Raw genomic sequence first — 18,121 nt, 5'->3', positions numbered from 1 at the left:
CTGGCTGGGCAATACTAAGCCCAGCTGGGCAGTGCCAGGGCTGGCTGTAAATGTCATGAATGGCTGGTCAGTGCCAGAACTGACTGGTCAGTGCCAGAACTGGCTGGTCAGTGCCAGAACTGACTGGTCAGTGCCAGGCCCAGCTGGGAGAAGGGGGGCAGTGGTTTGAGGTGCTCAGGGCCGGGTGCAGAAGGCACAGACTGGTTCCTGTGTGTCACCTTTCCAGGCTGGAATGGCTCGAGGGATGTGGAATTTTGCACAGCTCGGAGCCCTTGGCCGAATTGGCGGCGTTGGGATTGTGCAAGACCCTCCCCCCCCCTTCCCCAAAGACCCCTGGAATGGGGCAGTGGGTAAATAATTGCAGCAAAAATATCATTGCACTGGCACAGAGGGGTCCAGGCTGGAGCCCCCACCCCACAAACTGGGTCCTGCTGGTTCCCTCCCAGTCAGGGGGAACGAGGGGAACCAGCAGCAACACCTCGTTATCCATGGAGCCACTCGCTGGTGGCAGGAGGAAATTTTAAGAGCTGGGGTAAAAATTAAGGTGAAAGTGGTTGTTTTGGGGTTTTCTATCTTCCCTTGATGGGATCAGGGCACGGGAAGAGATAAGGCAGCCAGGGATCCCAGGAGGGACAGCCCCAGCGAGTGCTGTGGGGTGAACACAAACCCCATTCCTTGGTCAGACCATGGCAGGGACATTGCTGGGAGTTCTTGGGTCCAGCAGCAGGAAAGGGGATGGAGTCCTGGTGGGGGGAGCTGGGAATGCTGGGCAGGGGGAAGGTGTGGGTGCAGAGCAGGGGCTGTGCTCAGACTGAGCAGGGATTTCGGTGGGTGTGTGCAGGTGGGACCTTCCTGAGGCCCTCAGGGGCTGGGGGAGCGTGTGGCAGCAGCAGGAGGTGGCTCTGTGACCCCACAGTGCCCTGGGTGAGGGAGCTTCCTCCAGGGAGCTGGGGCTGATTCCTGTCCTGTGCTGGGCTGTCCCCAGAGCTGGGCACACACTGGGGCTGTGCCATCCCCAGAGCTGGGCACACACTGGGGCTGTGCCATCCCCAGGACTGGGCACACACTGGGGCTGTGCCATCCCCAGGACTGGGCACACACTGGGGCAGTGCCATCCCCGGGACTGGGCACACACTGGGGCTGTGCCATCCCCGGGACTGGGCACACACTGGGGCTGTGCCATCCCTGGGACTGGGCACAAACTGGGGCAGTGCCATCCCCAGAGCTGGGCACACACTGGGGCTGTGCCATCCCCGGGACTGGGCACACACTGGGGCTGTGCCATCCCTGGGACTGGGCACAAACTGGGGCAGTGCCATCCCCAGAGCTGGGCACACACTGGGGCTGTGCCATCCCCAGAGCTGGGCACACACTGGGGCTGTGCCATCCCTGGGACTGGGCACACACTGGGGCTGTGCCATCCCCGGGACTGGGCACACACTGGGGCAGTGCCATCCCCAGAGCTGGGCACACACTGGGGCTGTGCCATCCCTGGGACTGGGCACACACTGGGGCTGTGCCATCCCCGGGACTGGGCATACACTGGGGCTGATTCCTGTCCCGGGCAGGACTGTGCTGTGCCATCCCCGGGGCTTTCTAGGCCGGGTTCCCTCGGGAGCAGAGCATCCCCTGGGCTCAGGGCACGGATGGCAGAGAATTCCCTGGAGTCCTGGTCCCTGCCCTCCCCTCGGGGGCAGAGGGGGCAGTGCCGGGGCGGGGGAGCTGCGGGCACGTCACCATTGGCAGAGTGGCTTGGTCACCTCTGGAACACGACGGAGGGACGGGGGGGACACGGCTCAGCTCGGCTGTACAGGGGGGCCTGAACAGCGAGGAGGGGACGGGGCAGCGGCTCAGGCTCGGTCAGGCTCGGTCAGGCTCGGCTCAGATCTCGGTGGCGATGATGTCCTCGTATGGGACGTCGGCGCCGGGGATCTCCAGCTCGATGGGCTCCTTGCCGTCCTCGCCCGCCGCCAGCTGCTGCAGCATCTTCTCCAGGCTCTGGTTCCTCTTGTACATGTGCAGGTAGCTCTGCTGCAGCTGCTTCTGGTAGTGGATCACCTTCTCCTTCTCCTCCTTCCACGTCTGCCGCTCGTGCTGGAAGCTGCTGCTCATCTGCTCGTTGTTGTCGCGCTCCGCCTTCAGCTCCGCCCGCAGCCTCTCCAGCTGCCCCTGCAGCGCCTGGGCATCGTCCCCGCCCGGCCGGGGCCCCTCCCGGGGCTGGCCCAGCTGCTCCCGGAGCGCGGCCAGCTCGGAGCGCAGCTCCACGATCTCCTGCTCCAGCAGGTTCACCTTCTCCCGCAGCAGCTCCGACTCGTTCTTCTTGCGCTGCAGCTCGTTCTCGCACACCTCCAGCTCCATGGCCTTGGTGCGCAGAGACACCTCCAGCTCCTGGCTCTTCATCTCCAGCCCCTCCATCTTCAGCCTCAGCTCCTTCAGCTGCGCCTTCAGGCTCAGGATCTCCGTGGTCTTGCTGGTGAGCTCGGTCTGCGACTCCTTCAGCTGCTGCTTCAGCAGAGAGATCTCCCCGGATTTCTGGCACACCTGGGGAGGAGTGAACACCTGAGTTAGGGCAAAGCCCAGGGTACCTCCTGTGAGCACGTGGAGACACTGAACTTAACTTTTTTACAATTACAATTATTATTCATAATTAATATTGCAAACACCTCAGATGAAACGCTGGAATTTCTAGCAGATGAACAGTATTTGCTCAGCCATTCCACAGAGTGAGTAAACTAAGCTAAAGTAGAGGGTGGGAGGTTTTACTGCTCCCTAACAAATGGCCATAGCAAGCCCAAGGAGTTCCTATTTCCTTGTGGGAAGGAACTTTACAGCTCCTGTGGGGCAGGAAAACCCCGAGCTGGAGGCCAGGAATGCAGAGTTATTTTAATGCCTGAAGGGCTTTATGCAGTGCTTGTTCCCTTGGGTGAGGGGAAGGGTTCAGAGGGATGGTGAGAACCAAATCCCAGCTCCCCACGGCTCTCCTGGAGTTTCATATCCATTTCCTACAGCCTGAGATGCTCCCAGCCCCAGAGGAGGGAAGGGCTGGGTGGTTTGGAGCTCTCCTGGGATTTTACCTCCATTTCCTACAGGCTGAGATGCTCCCAGCCCCAGAGGAGGGAAGGGCTGGGTGGTTTGGAGCTCTCCTGGGATTTTACCTCCATTTCCTACAGGCTGAGATGCTCCCAGCCCCAGAGGAGGGAAGGGCTGGGTGGTTTGGAGCTCTCCCCCTCCACTCCACACCCCCTTTGCCTCTCACCTCCCACTGCGTCTCCTCCAGCGCCGGGGCAAAGCTGGTCTTCTCCTTCTCGTAGGACCTCAGCTTGGTCTCCAGCAGGTTCTGCTCCTTCACCAGCTTCTCCAGCTCCTCCCGCAGCTGCTGCTTCTCCTGCTGCAGCTGGAACACCTGCAGGTGCAGCACCTGCTGCGTCCTCTGCGTTTTCTGCGACGTCTGCTTGAGTTTGCTGTTGCATTTCTGCTTCAGCCCCTCCAGCTCCTCCTTGCAGCGCCGCTGCTTCTCCTCGTAGGCCTGGCAGGAGCTGATTTCCTTCTCCTCAAAGCTCGACTGCAGCTCCTGCAGCTCCCCCTCCCTCTCCAGCAGCTTCTGCTCCAGCTGCTGGATGGTGGATTCATCGGTGGCGATGGGCGAGCGCACGCAGGCGCTTTTCTCGGCGCCGGGGCGGTGGTGGGGAGCCTTGCCGGGGTTCAGGATCTTGTTGCCACCGTCGGAGAAGGACATGGCCTTGAGGCTCATCATGTTGCTGTCCTGGATGATGGCACACTGCAGGATGTTGTGGGCAGAGCCCCCGAAGCGGCTGATGGGGCCCATGGGGGTGACGAGGGGCTCCAGCTGGTAGCTGCTGCTGGTGCTGTGGGTGGGCAGGCTGGACATGGAGTTCCGCCCCGAGTCGGACAGAGCCCCCGAGCAGGGCAGCGGCCGCAGCTCCTGCTCCTTGCCCTTCTCCGGGGGGTGCAGCTGCTGGGCCAGGGGCCCCCCGCCCTCGGGGGACGAGTGCAGGATGGCTCCAGAGCGGGGCAGCACCGGCTTGAAGGCCGTGGGACGAGGCAGCGGCTTCTCCCCGGCCTGGAGAGGGCAGAGCCCGTCAGCACCGACCCCGCCTCGGGTGTCCTCCCACCCCCGGGGCAGCGCCCCCACTGCTCTCCTTTCCCATTCCTCCTTTCCCACTCCTCTGTTTTCCCATTCCTCCTTTCCCACTCCTCTCTTTCCCCACTGCTCTGCTTTCCCATTCCTCTTTTCCCACTCCTCTCTTTCCCCACTGCTCTCTTTTCCCATTTCTCTTTCCCACTCCTGGCTCCATCCTCTCTGCTCCTCCCAGCCCTGCTGTCCCCCCTTCACCTTTATTTGTCCCCAGGGACGGTTCCCGTGTCCCCCGAGGGCTCGGGGGGATTCTCACGGGGGAGCTGCTGGCTCAGACTGCTGGGTTTGGAGATTAAAGGATGCAAATCCTTCTGGTCGTGCTGCTGATCCAAACTCCCAAAAGCAGAGGGTGCCCCCAGCCGCCCCCCACCTGTTATCCCTGTTTTCCTCATGGACCACAACCAGCACAGCCCTGTGGGACCTGCAGACCCCCTGAGGACAGAAGGGCTCTAACGGGACATCCCCCATTCTCAGGGTCACTTTTCCCCACTCACCACTTCCAGCTGGCTGGGGAAGGGCATCATTTTCTGCGGCGCGGGCGTCCCGAAGTCCAGCCCGCCGCCCCCGGCGGGCACGCCCAGCTCGCCCCCGCCCAGCGCCGTGTAGTCGGGCCGCTGCGCCTTCTGGCTGACCTTGATGTAAAAGAAATCCTCATTCTTGCTGCTCTTGGAGCCGGACTTGTGGCCGGAGTCCTGCGAGAAGCCGAAGCGGAGCAGCCCGTCCGAGTAGCGGTTGAGCTTTTTGAGGTGCGAGGACTTGCGGAGCTTGTACTGGGAGGCGCGGCAGTGCTTGCTGTGGAAGCTGTGGCCGGAGATGAGGCTGCTGACGCTGCCCATGCTGCTCCCGGCGCCCGCAGATCATAGCAGAGCCCTCGCAGCGGCCGGGAGCGCCGAGCCTGGGGACGCGGGGACACGGCGTGAGCGGGAGAAACCACCTGGGGCTCCCCGCGTTGGGGGCGGGAGATGGGATGAGAGATTTGGGGGGATTCAGTCTCCTCCTGAGCTGTCCGTGACAGGGACAGCACCCAGGGAGCGGCTGGAGCCGGGGAGGGTCGGGATGAACATCAGGGGAAAGTTCTTCCCCAGAGGGTGGTCGGGCACTGCTGGTGGTGGGAGCATCCTGGATAAAGCCAGGAAAGTTCACTACAGGAGCGTCTCAGAATGGCCAGAGGGGGAAAAAGGGATTTGCGGCGATTTTGGGTACCTGGCAGGTGTAATCCCAACAAGTCCCCAGTCCCAACAATCCCAACAATCCTGCCCATTCCTGGCTCCTCCGCGCCAGGAGCCGCAGCCGAACCTCTCCCTCATCCCTGGCGCTCCCGGATTCCTCTCCAATTTCCAGCGCCCCTCTTAACCTGCCTGAAAAGAGACGCCGAGAGGCTCAATTAGCGTTAATGGCCGAGCGGCACTCGAGGGGACAAGAGGGAGCGCTGAGTGCTGCGATCAGAGGCACGCGGGGCTCTCTGCTCATCCGCCTTGTTGTGAGGGGGGAAAAAAAAACAGAAATAAAATAAAGCCCCAGCTCCTGGTAGCCTCTGTGCCACTGATGGGGATGCAGATCCATCGCGACAATTCGGGGTGAGCTGGGAGAAGGCGCCGTCAATAAAGTGAGCAGGATCCTGTTCCCACTGGAGGAGGAGGGAGGGAACGTTTTTCTCCTTTTGCTGCGTTTGGAACAGCTCAGAGCTCGCGCTGGGAGCTCCAACCCTCTCCAGAACTCCTCAGACCGAGTTCCCACGGTCCAAGCGGGAATCTGGGAATTAAATTGGGGGTGGGAGAGGGTTGGGCGGTGCAGGAAGCTCTGCTGGGGCCTCCTCGCTGCCCCATCCTCAATCCCAGATTCAGTCCTCTGTTTTCCTATTCCTCTTTTTTTTATTTTTTTCTCCCATTCCTCTTTTCCCACTCCTGTTTTCCTACTTCTCTTTTCCCACTTCTCTCTTTTCCCATTCCTCTTTTCCCGCTCCTGGCTCCACCCTCTCCGCTCTCCCCTCTCATCTTTATTTGTTTTCCTCCCCCGTGCCCCGAGGACTGGGATGGGTAAAGCACCAGGGAAATTCCCGGCAAGACAACAGCCAACCCTCCGTAATCCCCAAATCCATTTTTTTGGAAGATTAAGAGAAGCCAGAAAGGCCCGAGCGGCTGCCGGGATGCTGCTGATGCTGTTTGGGAAGGGCAGGAGGGGAGGGATGGCTGCGGGGGACGCAATTGTCCCCACACATAATAATAATTGTCCCCACACGCTGCCGGGAGGGGGTGGCGGTGTCACAGTGACAGCCCCGGGCTGTGACACCTCCCCGTGTATTTATTTCACACCCAGCGGGATTTTCACGCACCCACGGCGCGGCTGGGGCGGTTTGATCCTTTCAAGAGCTCGGAGCTGCTGCCCTGGGGGTGCCAGGCTCCCCTTGCACGTGCCCGTGCATTTTTGGGTGCCTGTGGGAGATGGGGGAGTGAGGAGGCAGCGTTGGAATTTTGCAGCCCCTTGGCAGGAGGCGTTTCCATCACCCCCATCCCTCCCACACACACCCGGCCCGCTTTCCTTCTCCTCCCCTCCTAGAAATGAGCATTGGGAAGCCGTGGAGGAGCTGGAATTGACGGGAAACCATGGCAAAAGGAGGGAGGCTGTGGAGAGAGCCTAAAACACCCAACCCCGACATATCCGGGCAATTCTTGCGTGTGAATGTCCCCAGTGGTGAGTTTTGGGGGCTCAGCAAACCCCTCTGGCTGCCTGCAGAGCCTCAGCATCCCCGCATTTCACTCAGGGAAGGTGCTGGGCAAGGAAAGGGGACAAGTCTGGCCCTTTTTGGAGCTCCCCACAGCTGAGCCGGAGCCTGTCCCCTCCCAGCCCTGCTGTCTCCACAGCCTCCCTCCTTTTGCCATGGTTTCCCGTCAATTCCAGCTCCTCCACGGCTTCCCAATGCTCATTTCTAGGAGGGGAGGAGAAGGAAAGCGGGCCGGGTGTGTGTGGGAGGGATGGGGGTGATGGAAACGCCTCCTGCCAAGGGGCTGCAAAATTCCAACGCTGCCTCCTCACTCCCCCATCTCCCACAGGCACCCAAAAATGCACGGGCACGTGCAAGGGGAGCCTGGCACCCCCAGGGCAGCAGCTCCGAGCTCTTGAAAGGATCAAACCGCCCCAGCCGCGCCGTGGGTGCGTGAAAATCTCTCTGGAGATCTCAGCGTGGGGGTTTTGGGGATCAGACCCCCACAAACAGCACGGGCTGCTCCCGCAGGATCGGGGAAAACACGTGGATTCACCCACTCGGGCTTGTGCAGAACCAGAGGGGGGATAAGAAATGAATTTCATCTCCTCACGGCCGCTCTCCCATCGGCTCCTTCCCGCTGGAATTCCGGCTGATCCCCCTCCAGCAGCTTTCCCCGCACCTTCCCCAGCAGGGCGCCCTCCCAGCGCCCCTGCTTTCCCCCTGCCCTCGCCGTGCTGCTCTGCTCCTGCCGATCCTGTTCTTCCCCCCTCTGGAATGCCAGCGCTTCCTTCTGCTCTCGCCCACTCCTTTTCCCTCCTGGTTTATTATTCATCCTCGCCGTGCAGATGCTCCCACACATTTGGGTGTTTGTTGGGAGATAACACGGAGCAGCTGCCAAGAGCCCGGCTCAGGGCTCTGCCTCTTTCCTCTTTCCTCGAGCGCTGCCAGTCCCTGTGTCCCTGTCCCGCCCGGGGATTGGGGACAGCGGCAATGTGGCCCTGGGGGGAAATCTGGGCATTTCCATGGTGAGAAGTGTTATCTGGAGTGTCTGAGCTGTACTTTAATGCAGGGGATGGCTCAGTGCTGGGTCTGGGAGCTGCACCAAACCCGGGCTGAGGCCCCAGGACCCCCAAACGCTGCTGAACCCCCCTGGGCTGAGGATAGGAAGCTGCTCTGGGCTGTGTGAGCTCTGCCCGGCTCTGCTCCAGCTCCTGCTGCTCTTGTGTGCCCGGCAAACCCTGTTCGTTTTACTCTCCAAACCCTGTTCGTTTTACTCTCCAAACCCTGTTCGTTTTACTCTCCAAACCTCCTTCCTTTTGCTCTCCAAACCCTGCTCCTTTTGCCCTACAAACCCTGCTCTTTTCACTCCCCAAACTTTGATTTTCATTCCCCAAACCCTGCTCTTTCTACTCCCCGAACTCTTCTTCTTTTCCCTTCCAAACCCCGTTCTTTTTTCCTCCCCGAACTCTGTTCCTTTCACTCTTCAAACCCCGATTTTTATTCTTCAAACCCTGCTCTTTTCACTCCCCAAACTCTGTTCTTTTCACTCTCCAAATCCTGCTCTTTCTACACTCCAAACCGAGCTCCTTTTACTCCCCAAACCCTGCTCCTTTCACTCTCCAAACCCCGATTTTTACTCCCCAAACCCTGCTCTTTTCACCCCTCAAAGCCAGCTCCTTTTAATCCCCAAACCCATCTCCTTTTATTCTCCAAACCCCGCTCTTTTCACCCTCCAAACCCTGATTTCTAACCCCCAAACCCTGCTCTTTTCACCTCCAAACCCTGACTTCTACTCTCCAAACCCTGCTCTTTCACCTCCAAACCCTGATTTCCACTCTCCAAACCCTGATTTCCACTCTCCAAACCCTGCTCTTTTCACCTCCAAACCCTGACTTCTACTCTCCAAACCCTGCTCTTTTCACCTCCAAACCCTGATTTCCACTCTCCAAACCCTGATTTCCACTCTCCAAACCCTGCTCTTTTCACATCCAAACCCAGATTTCCACTCTCCAAACCCTGATTTCCACCCTCCAAACCCCGCTCTTTTCACCCCCCGGCAGCCCCCATCCCTGCAGACCCCCGCCCTCCCCTCCCTCGCCCCTCCCGGCGCTGCCGGGTCCGAGCTCAGCCCGGGCAGGCGCCGCTTTGTGCCTCGGGGCCCCACAACGAGCCTTTCATTCAGTGCCACCATTGTCCCCGCTCGCTCAGGGACATTCTCCGCGCTGGTTTTGATCGCGGGCCGGCGGTGAATGGAGCACAAAGCGCTCTCCGTGCGTCCCGCCCCGATTTGCCATTAGAGAGGGGAGGAAAGGGGGGGAACACTCATCGAGAAGAATCGCCCGCCTCAGTGACACGTTCCAGGCACTCGAACGGGCCCGGAGTCCGTCACATCGCGCTGAGTTCAAGGAGAATCCGCTGCTCCTCAAGGGGAGCCCGCGGTGCCCGTGCCAGGCGCGCTGTGCCCTGGCAGGGTGAAGGTGAGATTGCTCAGTTGCAAAAAAAAAGGGGCAAAGAAAGGGGGAAAAGGGAAAAAATAGGGGAAAAAAAAAAGGAAAAAAAAAAAGAAAAAAAGGAGAAGAAAAGAAAGGGGCAGTGACACAAACCTCGAAATGCCCAAAGCAGCACCATGAGCTGTTTAATCCCCCCGGACCCTCAGGGAAGTGGGAATGAGGGAATGGGATTGGAAAAGGTTCTTCCCTCTCGCAGGGAATGGGCACAGAGCTCCAGGGGAGTTTGGACAGAGCTCCCAGAGGGGGATTTTGGGATGTCCATGCAGGGCCAGGGGTGGGACTCATCCCTGTGGGTCCCTTCCAGCTCAGGACATTCTGCTATTCTAGAATCAATAATTACATTAATAATTAATCCTCAGGCGTGGAATGGCAGCAGGAGTTTGGGGCAGCCCGGGAATATCCCTGGAGTTCGGGGATCTCTGTCCCATCCCCCTCAGCTCGGTCTCCAGCTCCTTCCCATCCTCCTGACACTTTTATTTGTGGAACAACGCTCATCCCTGCCTGTGCCATGCCCAGAGAGCAGAACCGAATCCTTCCTCTCACTTTTGTAGGTTAAATCCACTCCAGGCCCCCCTCAGCTCCCAGCCGCGGCTCCCCCACGTGCCAGAGCCCCCCAGCTCCATCCCCGCTCCTGCCACCGGGATTTGGGATAAATCTCGGTGATTCACAGGGCACCCACACGAGCCACATCAGTCATGCTCCGGGTACAAAGGGAGCGCGTGTGAGACGCCGTTAAATATTCCTGGGGCGGGGAGAAAGATCCTTTCAGCTCCTGTAATTCCTCCCAGCATCTGGCTTTTCGCACTAATGAGCGACCGAGACGGCAATTAGAGCCTGGCTAATTGGCAGCGCTCCCCGCGCTTTGGTCTTTGGCAGGTTTGGGGACACCTGAAGGGTGACAGTGGCACCACGTCCAGCCTGGGGGATTCGCAGCCCTCCCCAGATTTGGGGGATGCTGTGGGGGACAAGGACACCCCATCCCCAAAGGGTCCTGCAGGGCAGGGAGAAATAGGAATGCCCTGTAGATATGATTGCAGAGGAAAAATGCTGAGAATATCGAAACTGCAGGAGATTGAAATGAAAGCAGCGTTGGACTGAGTGGCTGAGAGCAGCAATGTGGATGCTTGAAGATCTTCTCCCTTGGTTAAGATAACTCCAGTTGATGCAAACACAGCAAAGAGCAGCAGAGACCCTCTGCAGGCATGGCAGGAAGGGTCCCAGATAAGGTTTAGCGATAAGAAATCAGTAAAACACAATAATGTAGCCATTCCTATAGGTTGTATGTAAATGTTGGAGAATTTGTATCTTGTGTTAGATCGGTTTGTGGAAATTAGAATATTCAGCATAGAAGATTTAAGGCTGTAAAAGGAGACCACTCTCTCACTCTCACACTCCCTGGCTCCCTTGCTCTTGTCCCTGCACCCCTCAGCTTTGCTTTTACCCCCTTTATCTTTCTCCTCTGGGCCTTGAGCAGCCGCTGGCAGCTCCCAGCTCAGCCCTTCTCACCCACGCCCGTGGAATAAACTGCAAACCTCAACAGCAGAATTCAGAGAACCTGAGTTTGTCCTGACCAGCGCCCAGCCCGTCCCTGCTCAGAGGCAGGTGTGGATCGCCCCTCCTGCCCGGCCTGGGATATTTTGGGAGCCGTCTGGGGCTGGCAGCTGGTGCCGGGGCGGTGCCAGCTGAGCGCGGCTCTCGCTCGGGAGCCGCCAGGCCGCTGCTCCCGCTCCATTCCCGGCCCCGCTCGGCACAATCTGCCGGGCTGAAACCCCCGGCTCAGCCCGGCAACGCTCGGGGATGGATCCCTGAATTCCTGCCCGTGTCCCACCCGCCTCCCACGCGCTGTCCCCGGGCTCTGCTTGATGGAGAGGCTTTGTCTGCCCGGCTAAAAATAGCAGGGACTCGCTGTAACTCGAGATGAGCCCGAAATACTTTTCCTCCGCAGCTCTGCGCACGTGGCTCCATCCCCTGAATTATGGATAAAACCGGGTTGAGGGGCAGCAAACGCGTTTCCCTCAGGGTCTGACGAGGTGGGGGCACCAATTGCTCCTTCCACGAGCCGCCGAGCTCGCCCAAACCCTGCAGGAAATACCTGAGCTCGGGCTCTTTGTGCTGCACGCCTCCCCCGGGCACAGGGAGGGGAGCAGCATCCTCTCCATGTACAGGCAAAATTTAGAAGCGGTGCTCAGGCTGCCATGGAGACGGGGCCGTGTTTGCAATCTCCGCGCCTTTTATTGTCTCTCCCCCTCTCCCCGAGCGGCTGAAAAGCAGCCAGGAGCAGCAGGGCTGGCACTGGCACTGCCACCCTGGCACTGCCCCCCTGCTCCTGGTGGTCACAGCACCGATCCCACCCCCCCGGTGCCCTTTCTGCTCCTTCAGCCCCTCTCTGGGCTGCTTTGGGCACCTCCTGCCTGAAGCAAATTTGGGCTGTTCTCACTCAGCCTTTTAGTTCAGATGGGCATCGTGGGGCACGGAGCCACCCTCTGCTGTCCCCTCCTCCCAGATGGCCAGGAAAGGGGACAGGGGCTGAAACTGGGCTGGTTTGGGGGTTTTTTTGGACACTGCCTGAGGAACAGGAGGAGGAACAACCAGCCCTGGCAGCAGCTAAAACCCCCAAGTCTCCATCCCCAACCTGAGGAAAACTGAGAGTCAGAGGGAGAATCTCTCCCCTGTGCTGCCCTTCCCTGTTTGTGGTGCCAGTCACACCCTGGGTTGTCTGAATTCGGGGATTTTTGTCCAAATTTTGTCTGAGCCTGGTGCTCAGAGCTGAGAAAAGGCAACTTGAGCTGGTTGATGAGGAGCCAAGCTCAGTCCTCGCTGTGAGGAGCATCTGCTGCTGCTGCCTCCTCACCCCCAGCTCCTCTCCTGCCTCCCAGAGCTTCACATCCCATCCCAAAGCTCCAGTGCAGCAGCAGAGGGAGGAGGGAAAAAAAAATAAAAAGGCAAATTCAGTTCTCACTTCCAATTTTCCTCTTGCTCCCTTTCCCAGACTTGGCCCGTGGTGAAATCCACCCCTTTAATGCCTGGCTGCCAAACAGAGCAGCTCTCCCAACAGGGAAATGTACATCAAAGTTGCAGGGAATGTTTAATTAACCTTGAAAGGAGCTCTTCCCTCAGTGGCTCACGGAGATGTCACTTAATTGTTTCCAAAACTGAGCTCAGGGTTTGGGAGGGGAGAAGCTCTGGCTGCTGGGAAAAGGGGCAGCTAAAGATCCAAATGCTCCAAATGCTGAGCTGGAAGCTCAGACTGGGCCCAAATCCACAGCCCTGCATCCAGGGAAGCTGGGAGAGCTCCCAGGGAGCACCTTGGGGTGGCAGCAGGGACACCTGAGAGGTTTTTCCTTCTCTTGCATCCTCTCCCTTCTCCCAGAGTCAGAGTTGGGGGTCAGGCTGTCCCATAAATGACTAAAAACACCCTTTTGGCAGGAGCTGCCTTCTGGGGATAAATGGGAATATTTCAGCCCAGCAGGAAATGTTCTGGTTGTGAGGAAAATGAGGAAGAGGAGCAAGAGGAGGAAGAGGCTGCTGCAGGAACCCCAGCACAGCTCCTTCCCCAGGATTCATCTCCCCAAACCCAGGGAATGGCCACGTCTGGGTGTGCTCAGCACTTCCCACAAAAAAAAAAAACCAAAAACAAAAACAAAAAAAACAAACAGGAATTGCTGGAGCCTTGCTGCTCACTCAGGCTTCTCCCAGGGAAGGGAAGGAGCACAAAACCCAGGAAAGCCACGTGCCCAATCTTTGTGCATTCCCTGCTATTTTTAACTAATCCCAAATGGAAACTGCTCGGAGCTCCTGCCCACCCCCAGCCTCACTCCTTCCCTGACCCAGAGTCTGCAGCTCCTGGAAAAATCCCCCCCAAGGGCAGCTGGTGAGCGTGGAGCAGCGAATCAATCAGGCAGGGGGTGGACTTGAGACCTCCCAAGAGACAGGAATATTTAGAAACGCGCCAGGCATGGACAGGGGGGACAGGGAAAAAAAACCCCTCCGAGTTTCCTGTCGGGGCTGAGCTTTCCTGAAATGCAGGATTGAGGTGCCAGGGCTGTGCCATGAAGCCACGTGGGGCCGCAGCCACGTCTGAGCCAGGCTGGGCTGCTCCAGGAGCAGCTTTGGGAGCAGTTTTAGCAGCAGGTTTAGCAGCAGCTCCAGGAATAGCTGCAGTGCTACTACGGATTCACACTTGGCCACGCAGCGCAGGCACCGAGCTCTGCCGGCGGCCGCGGGTGACTCGCTGTCCCGGGAAGGGACCCGGCAGCTCGGCTCTGGTTGGCAGAGATTTTTGGGATGATCCCAAGGATCAGATTTCGGTCCCAAGGATCAGATTTCTGCCCCAGCCTCGGCTGGGCTCCGCTGCCCATCTCTGCGTGCCGTGGATGCCTCACCTGAGCCTCACCTGAGCATGACTGGACCTGCCCACTGCAGACTGAGCCTCTCTGCGGGGAAAAGGAGGGATTTGGGGCCGAGGACACAGCGAGGGGTGCAGGAGCTCCCTGGGACAGACCCTTGTGCCCTGCACAACAGAGCATCCCCCACTGCCACCCCTGGGCACGGGACCCCGGCCCTGGCATCCACACACCGGGGGTGCTCTGGGGGGCTGCTCCGGGGCTCTCCTGAGCTCTGGGGGGCTGCTCCGGGGCTCTCCTGAGCTCTGGGGGCTGTTCCCCATCTCTCCTGAGCTCTGGGGGCTGTTCCCCATCTCTCCTGACCTCTGGGGGCTGCTCCCCATCTCTCCTGAGCTCTAGGGGCTGTTCTGGAGCTCTCCTGAGCTCTGGGGGCTGCTCCCCATCTCTCCTGTGCTCTGGGGGCTGTTCCGGGGCTCTCCTGAGCTCTGGGGGCTGCTCCCCATCTCTCCTGAGCTCTGGGGGCTGCTCCCCATCTCTCCTGTGCTCTGGGGGCTGTTCCGGGGCTCTCCTGAGCTCTGGGGACTATTCCCCATCTCTCCTGAGCTCTGGGGACTGCTCCCCATCTCTCCTGAGCTCTGGGGGCTGTTCCCCATCTCTCCTGAGCTCTGGGGGCTGTTCCCCATCTCTCCTGAGCTCTGGGGACTGCTCCCCATCTCTCCTGAGCTCTGGGGGCTGTTCCCCATCTCTCCTGAGCTCTGGGGGCTGCTCCCCATCTCTCCTGAGCTCTGGGGGCTGTTCCCCATCTCTCCTGAGCTCTGGGGGCTGCTCCCCATCTCTCCTGAGCTCTGGGGGCTGTTCCCCATCTCTCCTGAGCTCTGGGGGCTGCTCCCCATCTCTCTCTTTGCTGCCTGAGCCTCGCCTGCTTCGCCTCCCCCCTCTCGGCAGCGCTGCGGTGACTAACGGGTGGGAGGGACGGAACGGCTCCGGCCCGGTTCCGCAGCCCTGCCGGGCCAGGCTGGGCTCACCCAGGCACTGGGGGGGCTCCGAGGGCCGGGCAGTCCCGCAGAGGGAGCCAGAAGCATCCCTGAACCTGCGATTTTGTCGCTGAGTGCTCTTTGGCAGCTGTCATTAATTGTCCCCAACGCCGATTTGCGAGGGTTTCGCACTTCCAGCCCTTTGTGCCGCTGATTAATGGGCCCGGTGATTAATGGCCCGGGCGGAGCGGCTGCGCTGCCCCGGAAAAACCTGGCTGGGGGTGCAGGGGACAGAGTGTGACACTGGAAAAACCTGGCTGGGGGTGCAGGGGTGAACTGGACACACAGGGGGCACAGTGTGACACTGGGAGGTGACCTGGACACACAGGGGACAGAGTGTGACACTGGCCAGGACTGGCGTGGGAGGCTGGGCTGGACAGGAATCCCTGGCAGGGTTTCCCAGGGAAGGTAAATCAGTGTCTGGAGCGATGGTTGATGGTGGAGGTGTTGGGTTTTTTTTCCATGCTCGTTTTCTTTTCCCCGCAGCCTCTGGTGCAGAAAACGAGCTCTGGGGAGGGGTTTGGGCAGCCATGGGAACTCTTGCTCCCAAAAACGGGGCTGGCCCTGCTCCCTCCTGGCTCCCCGAGGCGCAGGAGAAGGTCACGGCCCCACTCGTGAAACCCCCTCCGGCCAAGGGGGTGTCCAGGGCCCGGCACCGCTGGACGGGGCAGCCACGGGGACCTGGGGGTGGTGGCAGAAGGGGACAGCAGAAACCCAGCCCGATCCCGCCGGGAGACAGGGATGCACAGCAGGGACGGAGCTGTGGCAGCCCTGCAGCCGCGACCGAGGGTGGGGGCGCATCCTGGGGGTCCCACACGACCCCGGGACCCTCCGGCCACACCGGAACCTGTCCCTGAACCAGGAGGGAGAGCGCAGGCAGCGTCCGGAGATGTCACGGCACAAACAACGCTCAGGTGGCCGAGCCGGGACGGGAATGTCGCGAGCAGGGACGGGAATGTCGCGAGCCAGGACCTGTCCCCACACCCAACGGAGCACCGGGCTGTGCAGATCTGTCCCCGCGGTGAGCGGTGACAGCCCAGCGCTGTGGCGCTGCTTTTCCAGGCGGGATTTTAATCCAGGAGCAGCCGCGGGAGCTGCGCAGCCTCCGGGCAGCTCCGACCCCCCTCCCACGCCTCCCCCGGGCTGCGGAGCCCGGCACGGAGCGGGACCGGCCCCGCCAGACCCCGCTGGCCTCAGGAAAGGCCGAACCCTCCCGGAGGCACCGGGATGGCGATGGGTTGGCATTTCCCGCAGGGTCCCCGCTGCCCGCGCCAGGCGCAGCCCCCGCGCTCCTTCACCCATCCCCTCCCTCCCACCCGCGCTGCTCCAGCGGCGCAGAATTCCTGCGGGAGCAGCAGCCCCTGCCCGGGATGGCTCCGAGTGATGACAACAAACCAAAGGCATCCGCGCTTTCCCTTCCTTCCCCTCCTTCCCGGCCGCTCCGGGGCTCTGTAACCTGAAGCAAACCGCACCGAGGTGCTGAACAGGCAGAATTTTCTCGCTGCCGTGTGAAAAGAAGTTTTCCAGACTTCAGAGGGAAGGGAAAAGCCAGAGCTGAGCCGCGGGGGAGCCGCGGGTGGCTCCGAGCGAGCTGAGGGATGGGAGCGGGGAACGGGGGCGAGTCCAGCCGCTCTCCCGGGGCCCTCCCGACCCTTTGTGACCGAGCCCGAGCTCTGTCCCCGAGCCACGACCCTTGTCCCCAGCGTGTCGGACCGGGAGAGGAGCAGTGCAGGGGTGGGGGTCACCCCAAAACCATCGCGCTCTGGGGAGCCCCCACCGCCCATCTCAGCCCCTCCGGCTCCCCTCGGTCCCCGGGGCAGCGTCTCCAGGTGCCCCCAGCGCTTCCCCGCGCGTCCCCTCCCTGCCCCTGCCCCGACCCCCCGGGCGGGGCTCCCCGCTGTCCCCCCGTGCCCACCTCGGGTGGCCGCTGGCTCCTCGGCGCGGCGCGGGGCTCCGCGGGGCTCCCGGAGCCGGCCCGGCCGCAGCATCCCCGGCGCGGCGGCGGAGGAGGAGCCTGGACCCCGCGCCCGCGCACCGGGACCGCCCCGGGAGCGGCCCCCGGCTTTGTGTGCCGGCCCCCAGCCCCTCCTCTGCGCCCCCGGCCCCTCCTCTGCGCCCCCGGCCCCTCCTCTGCGCCCCCGGCCGGGGCTGGGGCAGGAGCGAGGATTGCTGCTCGCTCTGGGGCAGATGCGGAGGGAGAAGGGAGAAGGGAGAAGGGAGAAGGGAGAAGGGAGAAGGGAGAAGGGAGAAGGGAGAAGGGAGAAGGGAGAAGGGAGAAGGACACGCGGGGGTGGAGTTGGACTCTCCCGGCGCTGGGATTTGGGTCTGGCGCCTTGGGAATCTCCGCGGGAACGGAGCCCAGAGCCCGGGGGAAGCAGCCAGAGCGGGAGCGCGCCCGGCCGGGAAAGGTCCGGGCTGAAGTTCCTGTTCTGCTTGATCCGGAGCGAGCGCTTTGAGCCGAGACTCCAAAATCCCGGCCTGGGGTGTGCCCGGCTCATGGCACAGCCGGTCCCGGGACACGATCCGGGGGTAGCCGAACCCTCCTGGGCTCACCGGAGAGCGAGGGACGCTCTAAAGGAAATCCCTGAACTAAATCAATTCGGGCTGGGCCCCGATTTCTGGAGCCCGAGCAGGTTGTGCTTGGCCACAGGTGAGGTCTGTCCTGCTGCTGCCCACGGCGTTTTCCAGGCTCCGTGTGGCTCCCGCTGCTCCCCGGAGCCTCCATCCGCATCCCTCCCGTCCCTGCACGCCCGGCCCCGTTCCCCTCCCCTGCTCGGGATCTCTCCTGCCCGGAGTTTCGCTGGCGGCGCTGACGCAGCGCTCAGGAATCCGCGGGCAGCTGCCGGCACATCTGGGCCTGTCCTGACACATCTGGGCCTGTCCCGGCACATCTGGGCCTGTCCCGGCACATCTGGGTCTGTTCCGGGCACGGAGCGGCGGCTGCGGCCGGGCCGGGTGTGCGGGGAGGGAGGATGGGATCCACCGAGCCCAAACGGGATCCACCGAGCCCAAACGGGATCCTCCGAGATGAAACGGGATCCACCGAGTCCAAACGGGATCCACCGAGACGGAACGGGATCTACTGGGATGGAACGGGATCCACCGAGCCCAAACGGGATCCACCGAGCCCAAACGGGATCCACCGACATGGAATGGGATCTACTGAGCCGGGATGGGATCCACCGATCCAAAATGGGATCCACCGAGCTGAAACGGAATCCACCGAGACAGAACGTGATCTACTGGGATGGAACGGAATCCACCGAGGCCAAACGGGATCTACAGGGATGGAACGGGATCTACAGGGATGGATCGGGATCTACTGAGCTGGAATGGGATCCGCCCACCCAGAATGGGATCCACTGAGCTGAAAC

The 18,121-nt window shown here is 61.1% G+C and overlaps 1 protein-coding gene across 1 annotated transcript; it reads right to left on the bottom strand.

Moving 5' to 3' along the window:
- Window positions 1–1,604: 1,604 nt before the first annotated feature.
- Window positions 1,605–16,793, bottom strand: LZTS1 (leucine zipper tumor suppressor 1). Its single transcript, XM_079328815.1, has 4 exons — window positions 16,663–16,793; window positions 4,651–5,051; window positions 3,257–4,081; window positions 1,605–2,541 (listed from the first exon to the last, which is right to left on the bottom strand). Exons 2-4 carry the CDS (start codon window positions 4,990–4,992, stop codon window positions 1,882–1,884), a joined length of 1,827 nt encoding a protein of 608 aa, XP_079184941.1. The 5' UTR covers window positions 4,993–5,051; window positions 16,663–16,793; the 3' UTR covers window positions 1,605–1,881.
- Between the last annotated feature and the right edge of the window lie 1,328 nt (window positions 16,794–18,121).

Source organism: Erithacus rubecula, assembly GCF_903797595.1.
Source record: "Erithacus rubecula genome assembly, chromosome: 29".
In the NCBI taxonomy this organism is placed as follows: Eukaryota; Metazoa; Chordata; class Aves; order Passeriformes; family Muscicapidae; genus Erithacus; species Erithacus rubecula.
This window is presented reverse-complemented; position numbering and strand designations above follow the sequence as displayed.

Coding starts and splice junctions, on each gene's coding strand:
- LZTS1 (XM_079328815.1), bottom strand. CDS start 4,992: ATGGGCAGCGTCAGCAGCCTCATCTCCGGCCACAGCTTCCACAGCAAG. Junction 4,082..4,650: donor TCCCCAGCCAGCTGGAAGTG/GTGAGTGGGGAA, acceptor TGCCCTCTCCAG/GCCGGGGAGAAGCCGCTGCC. Junction 2,542..3,256: donor TGGAGGAGACGCAGTGGGAG/GTGAGAGGCAAA, acceptor ACTCCTCCCCAG/GTGTGCCAGAAATCCGGGGA.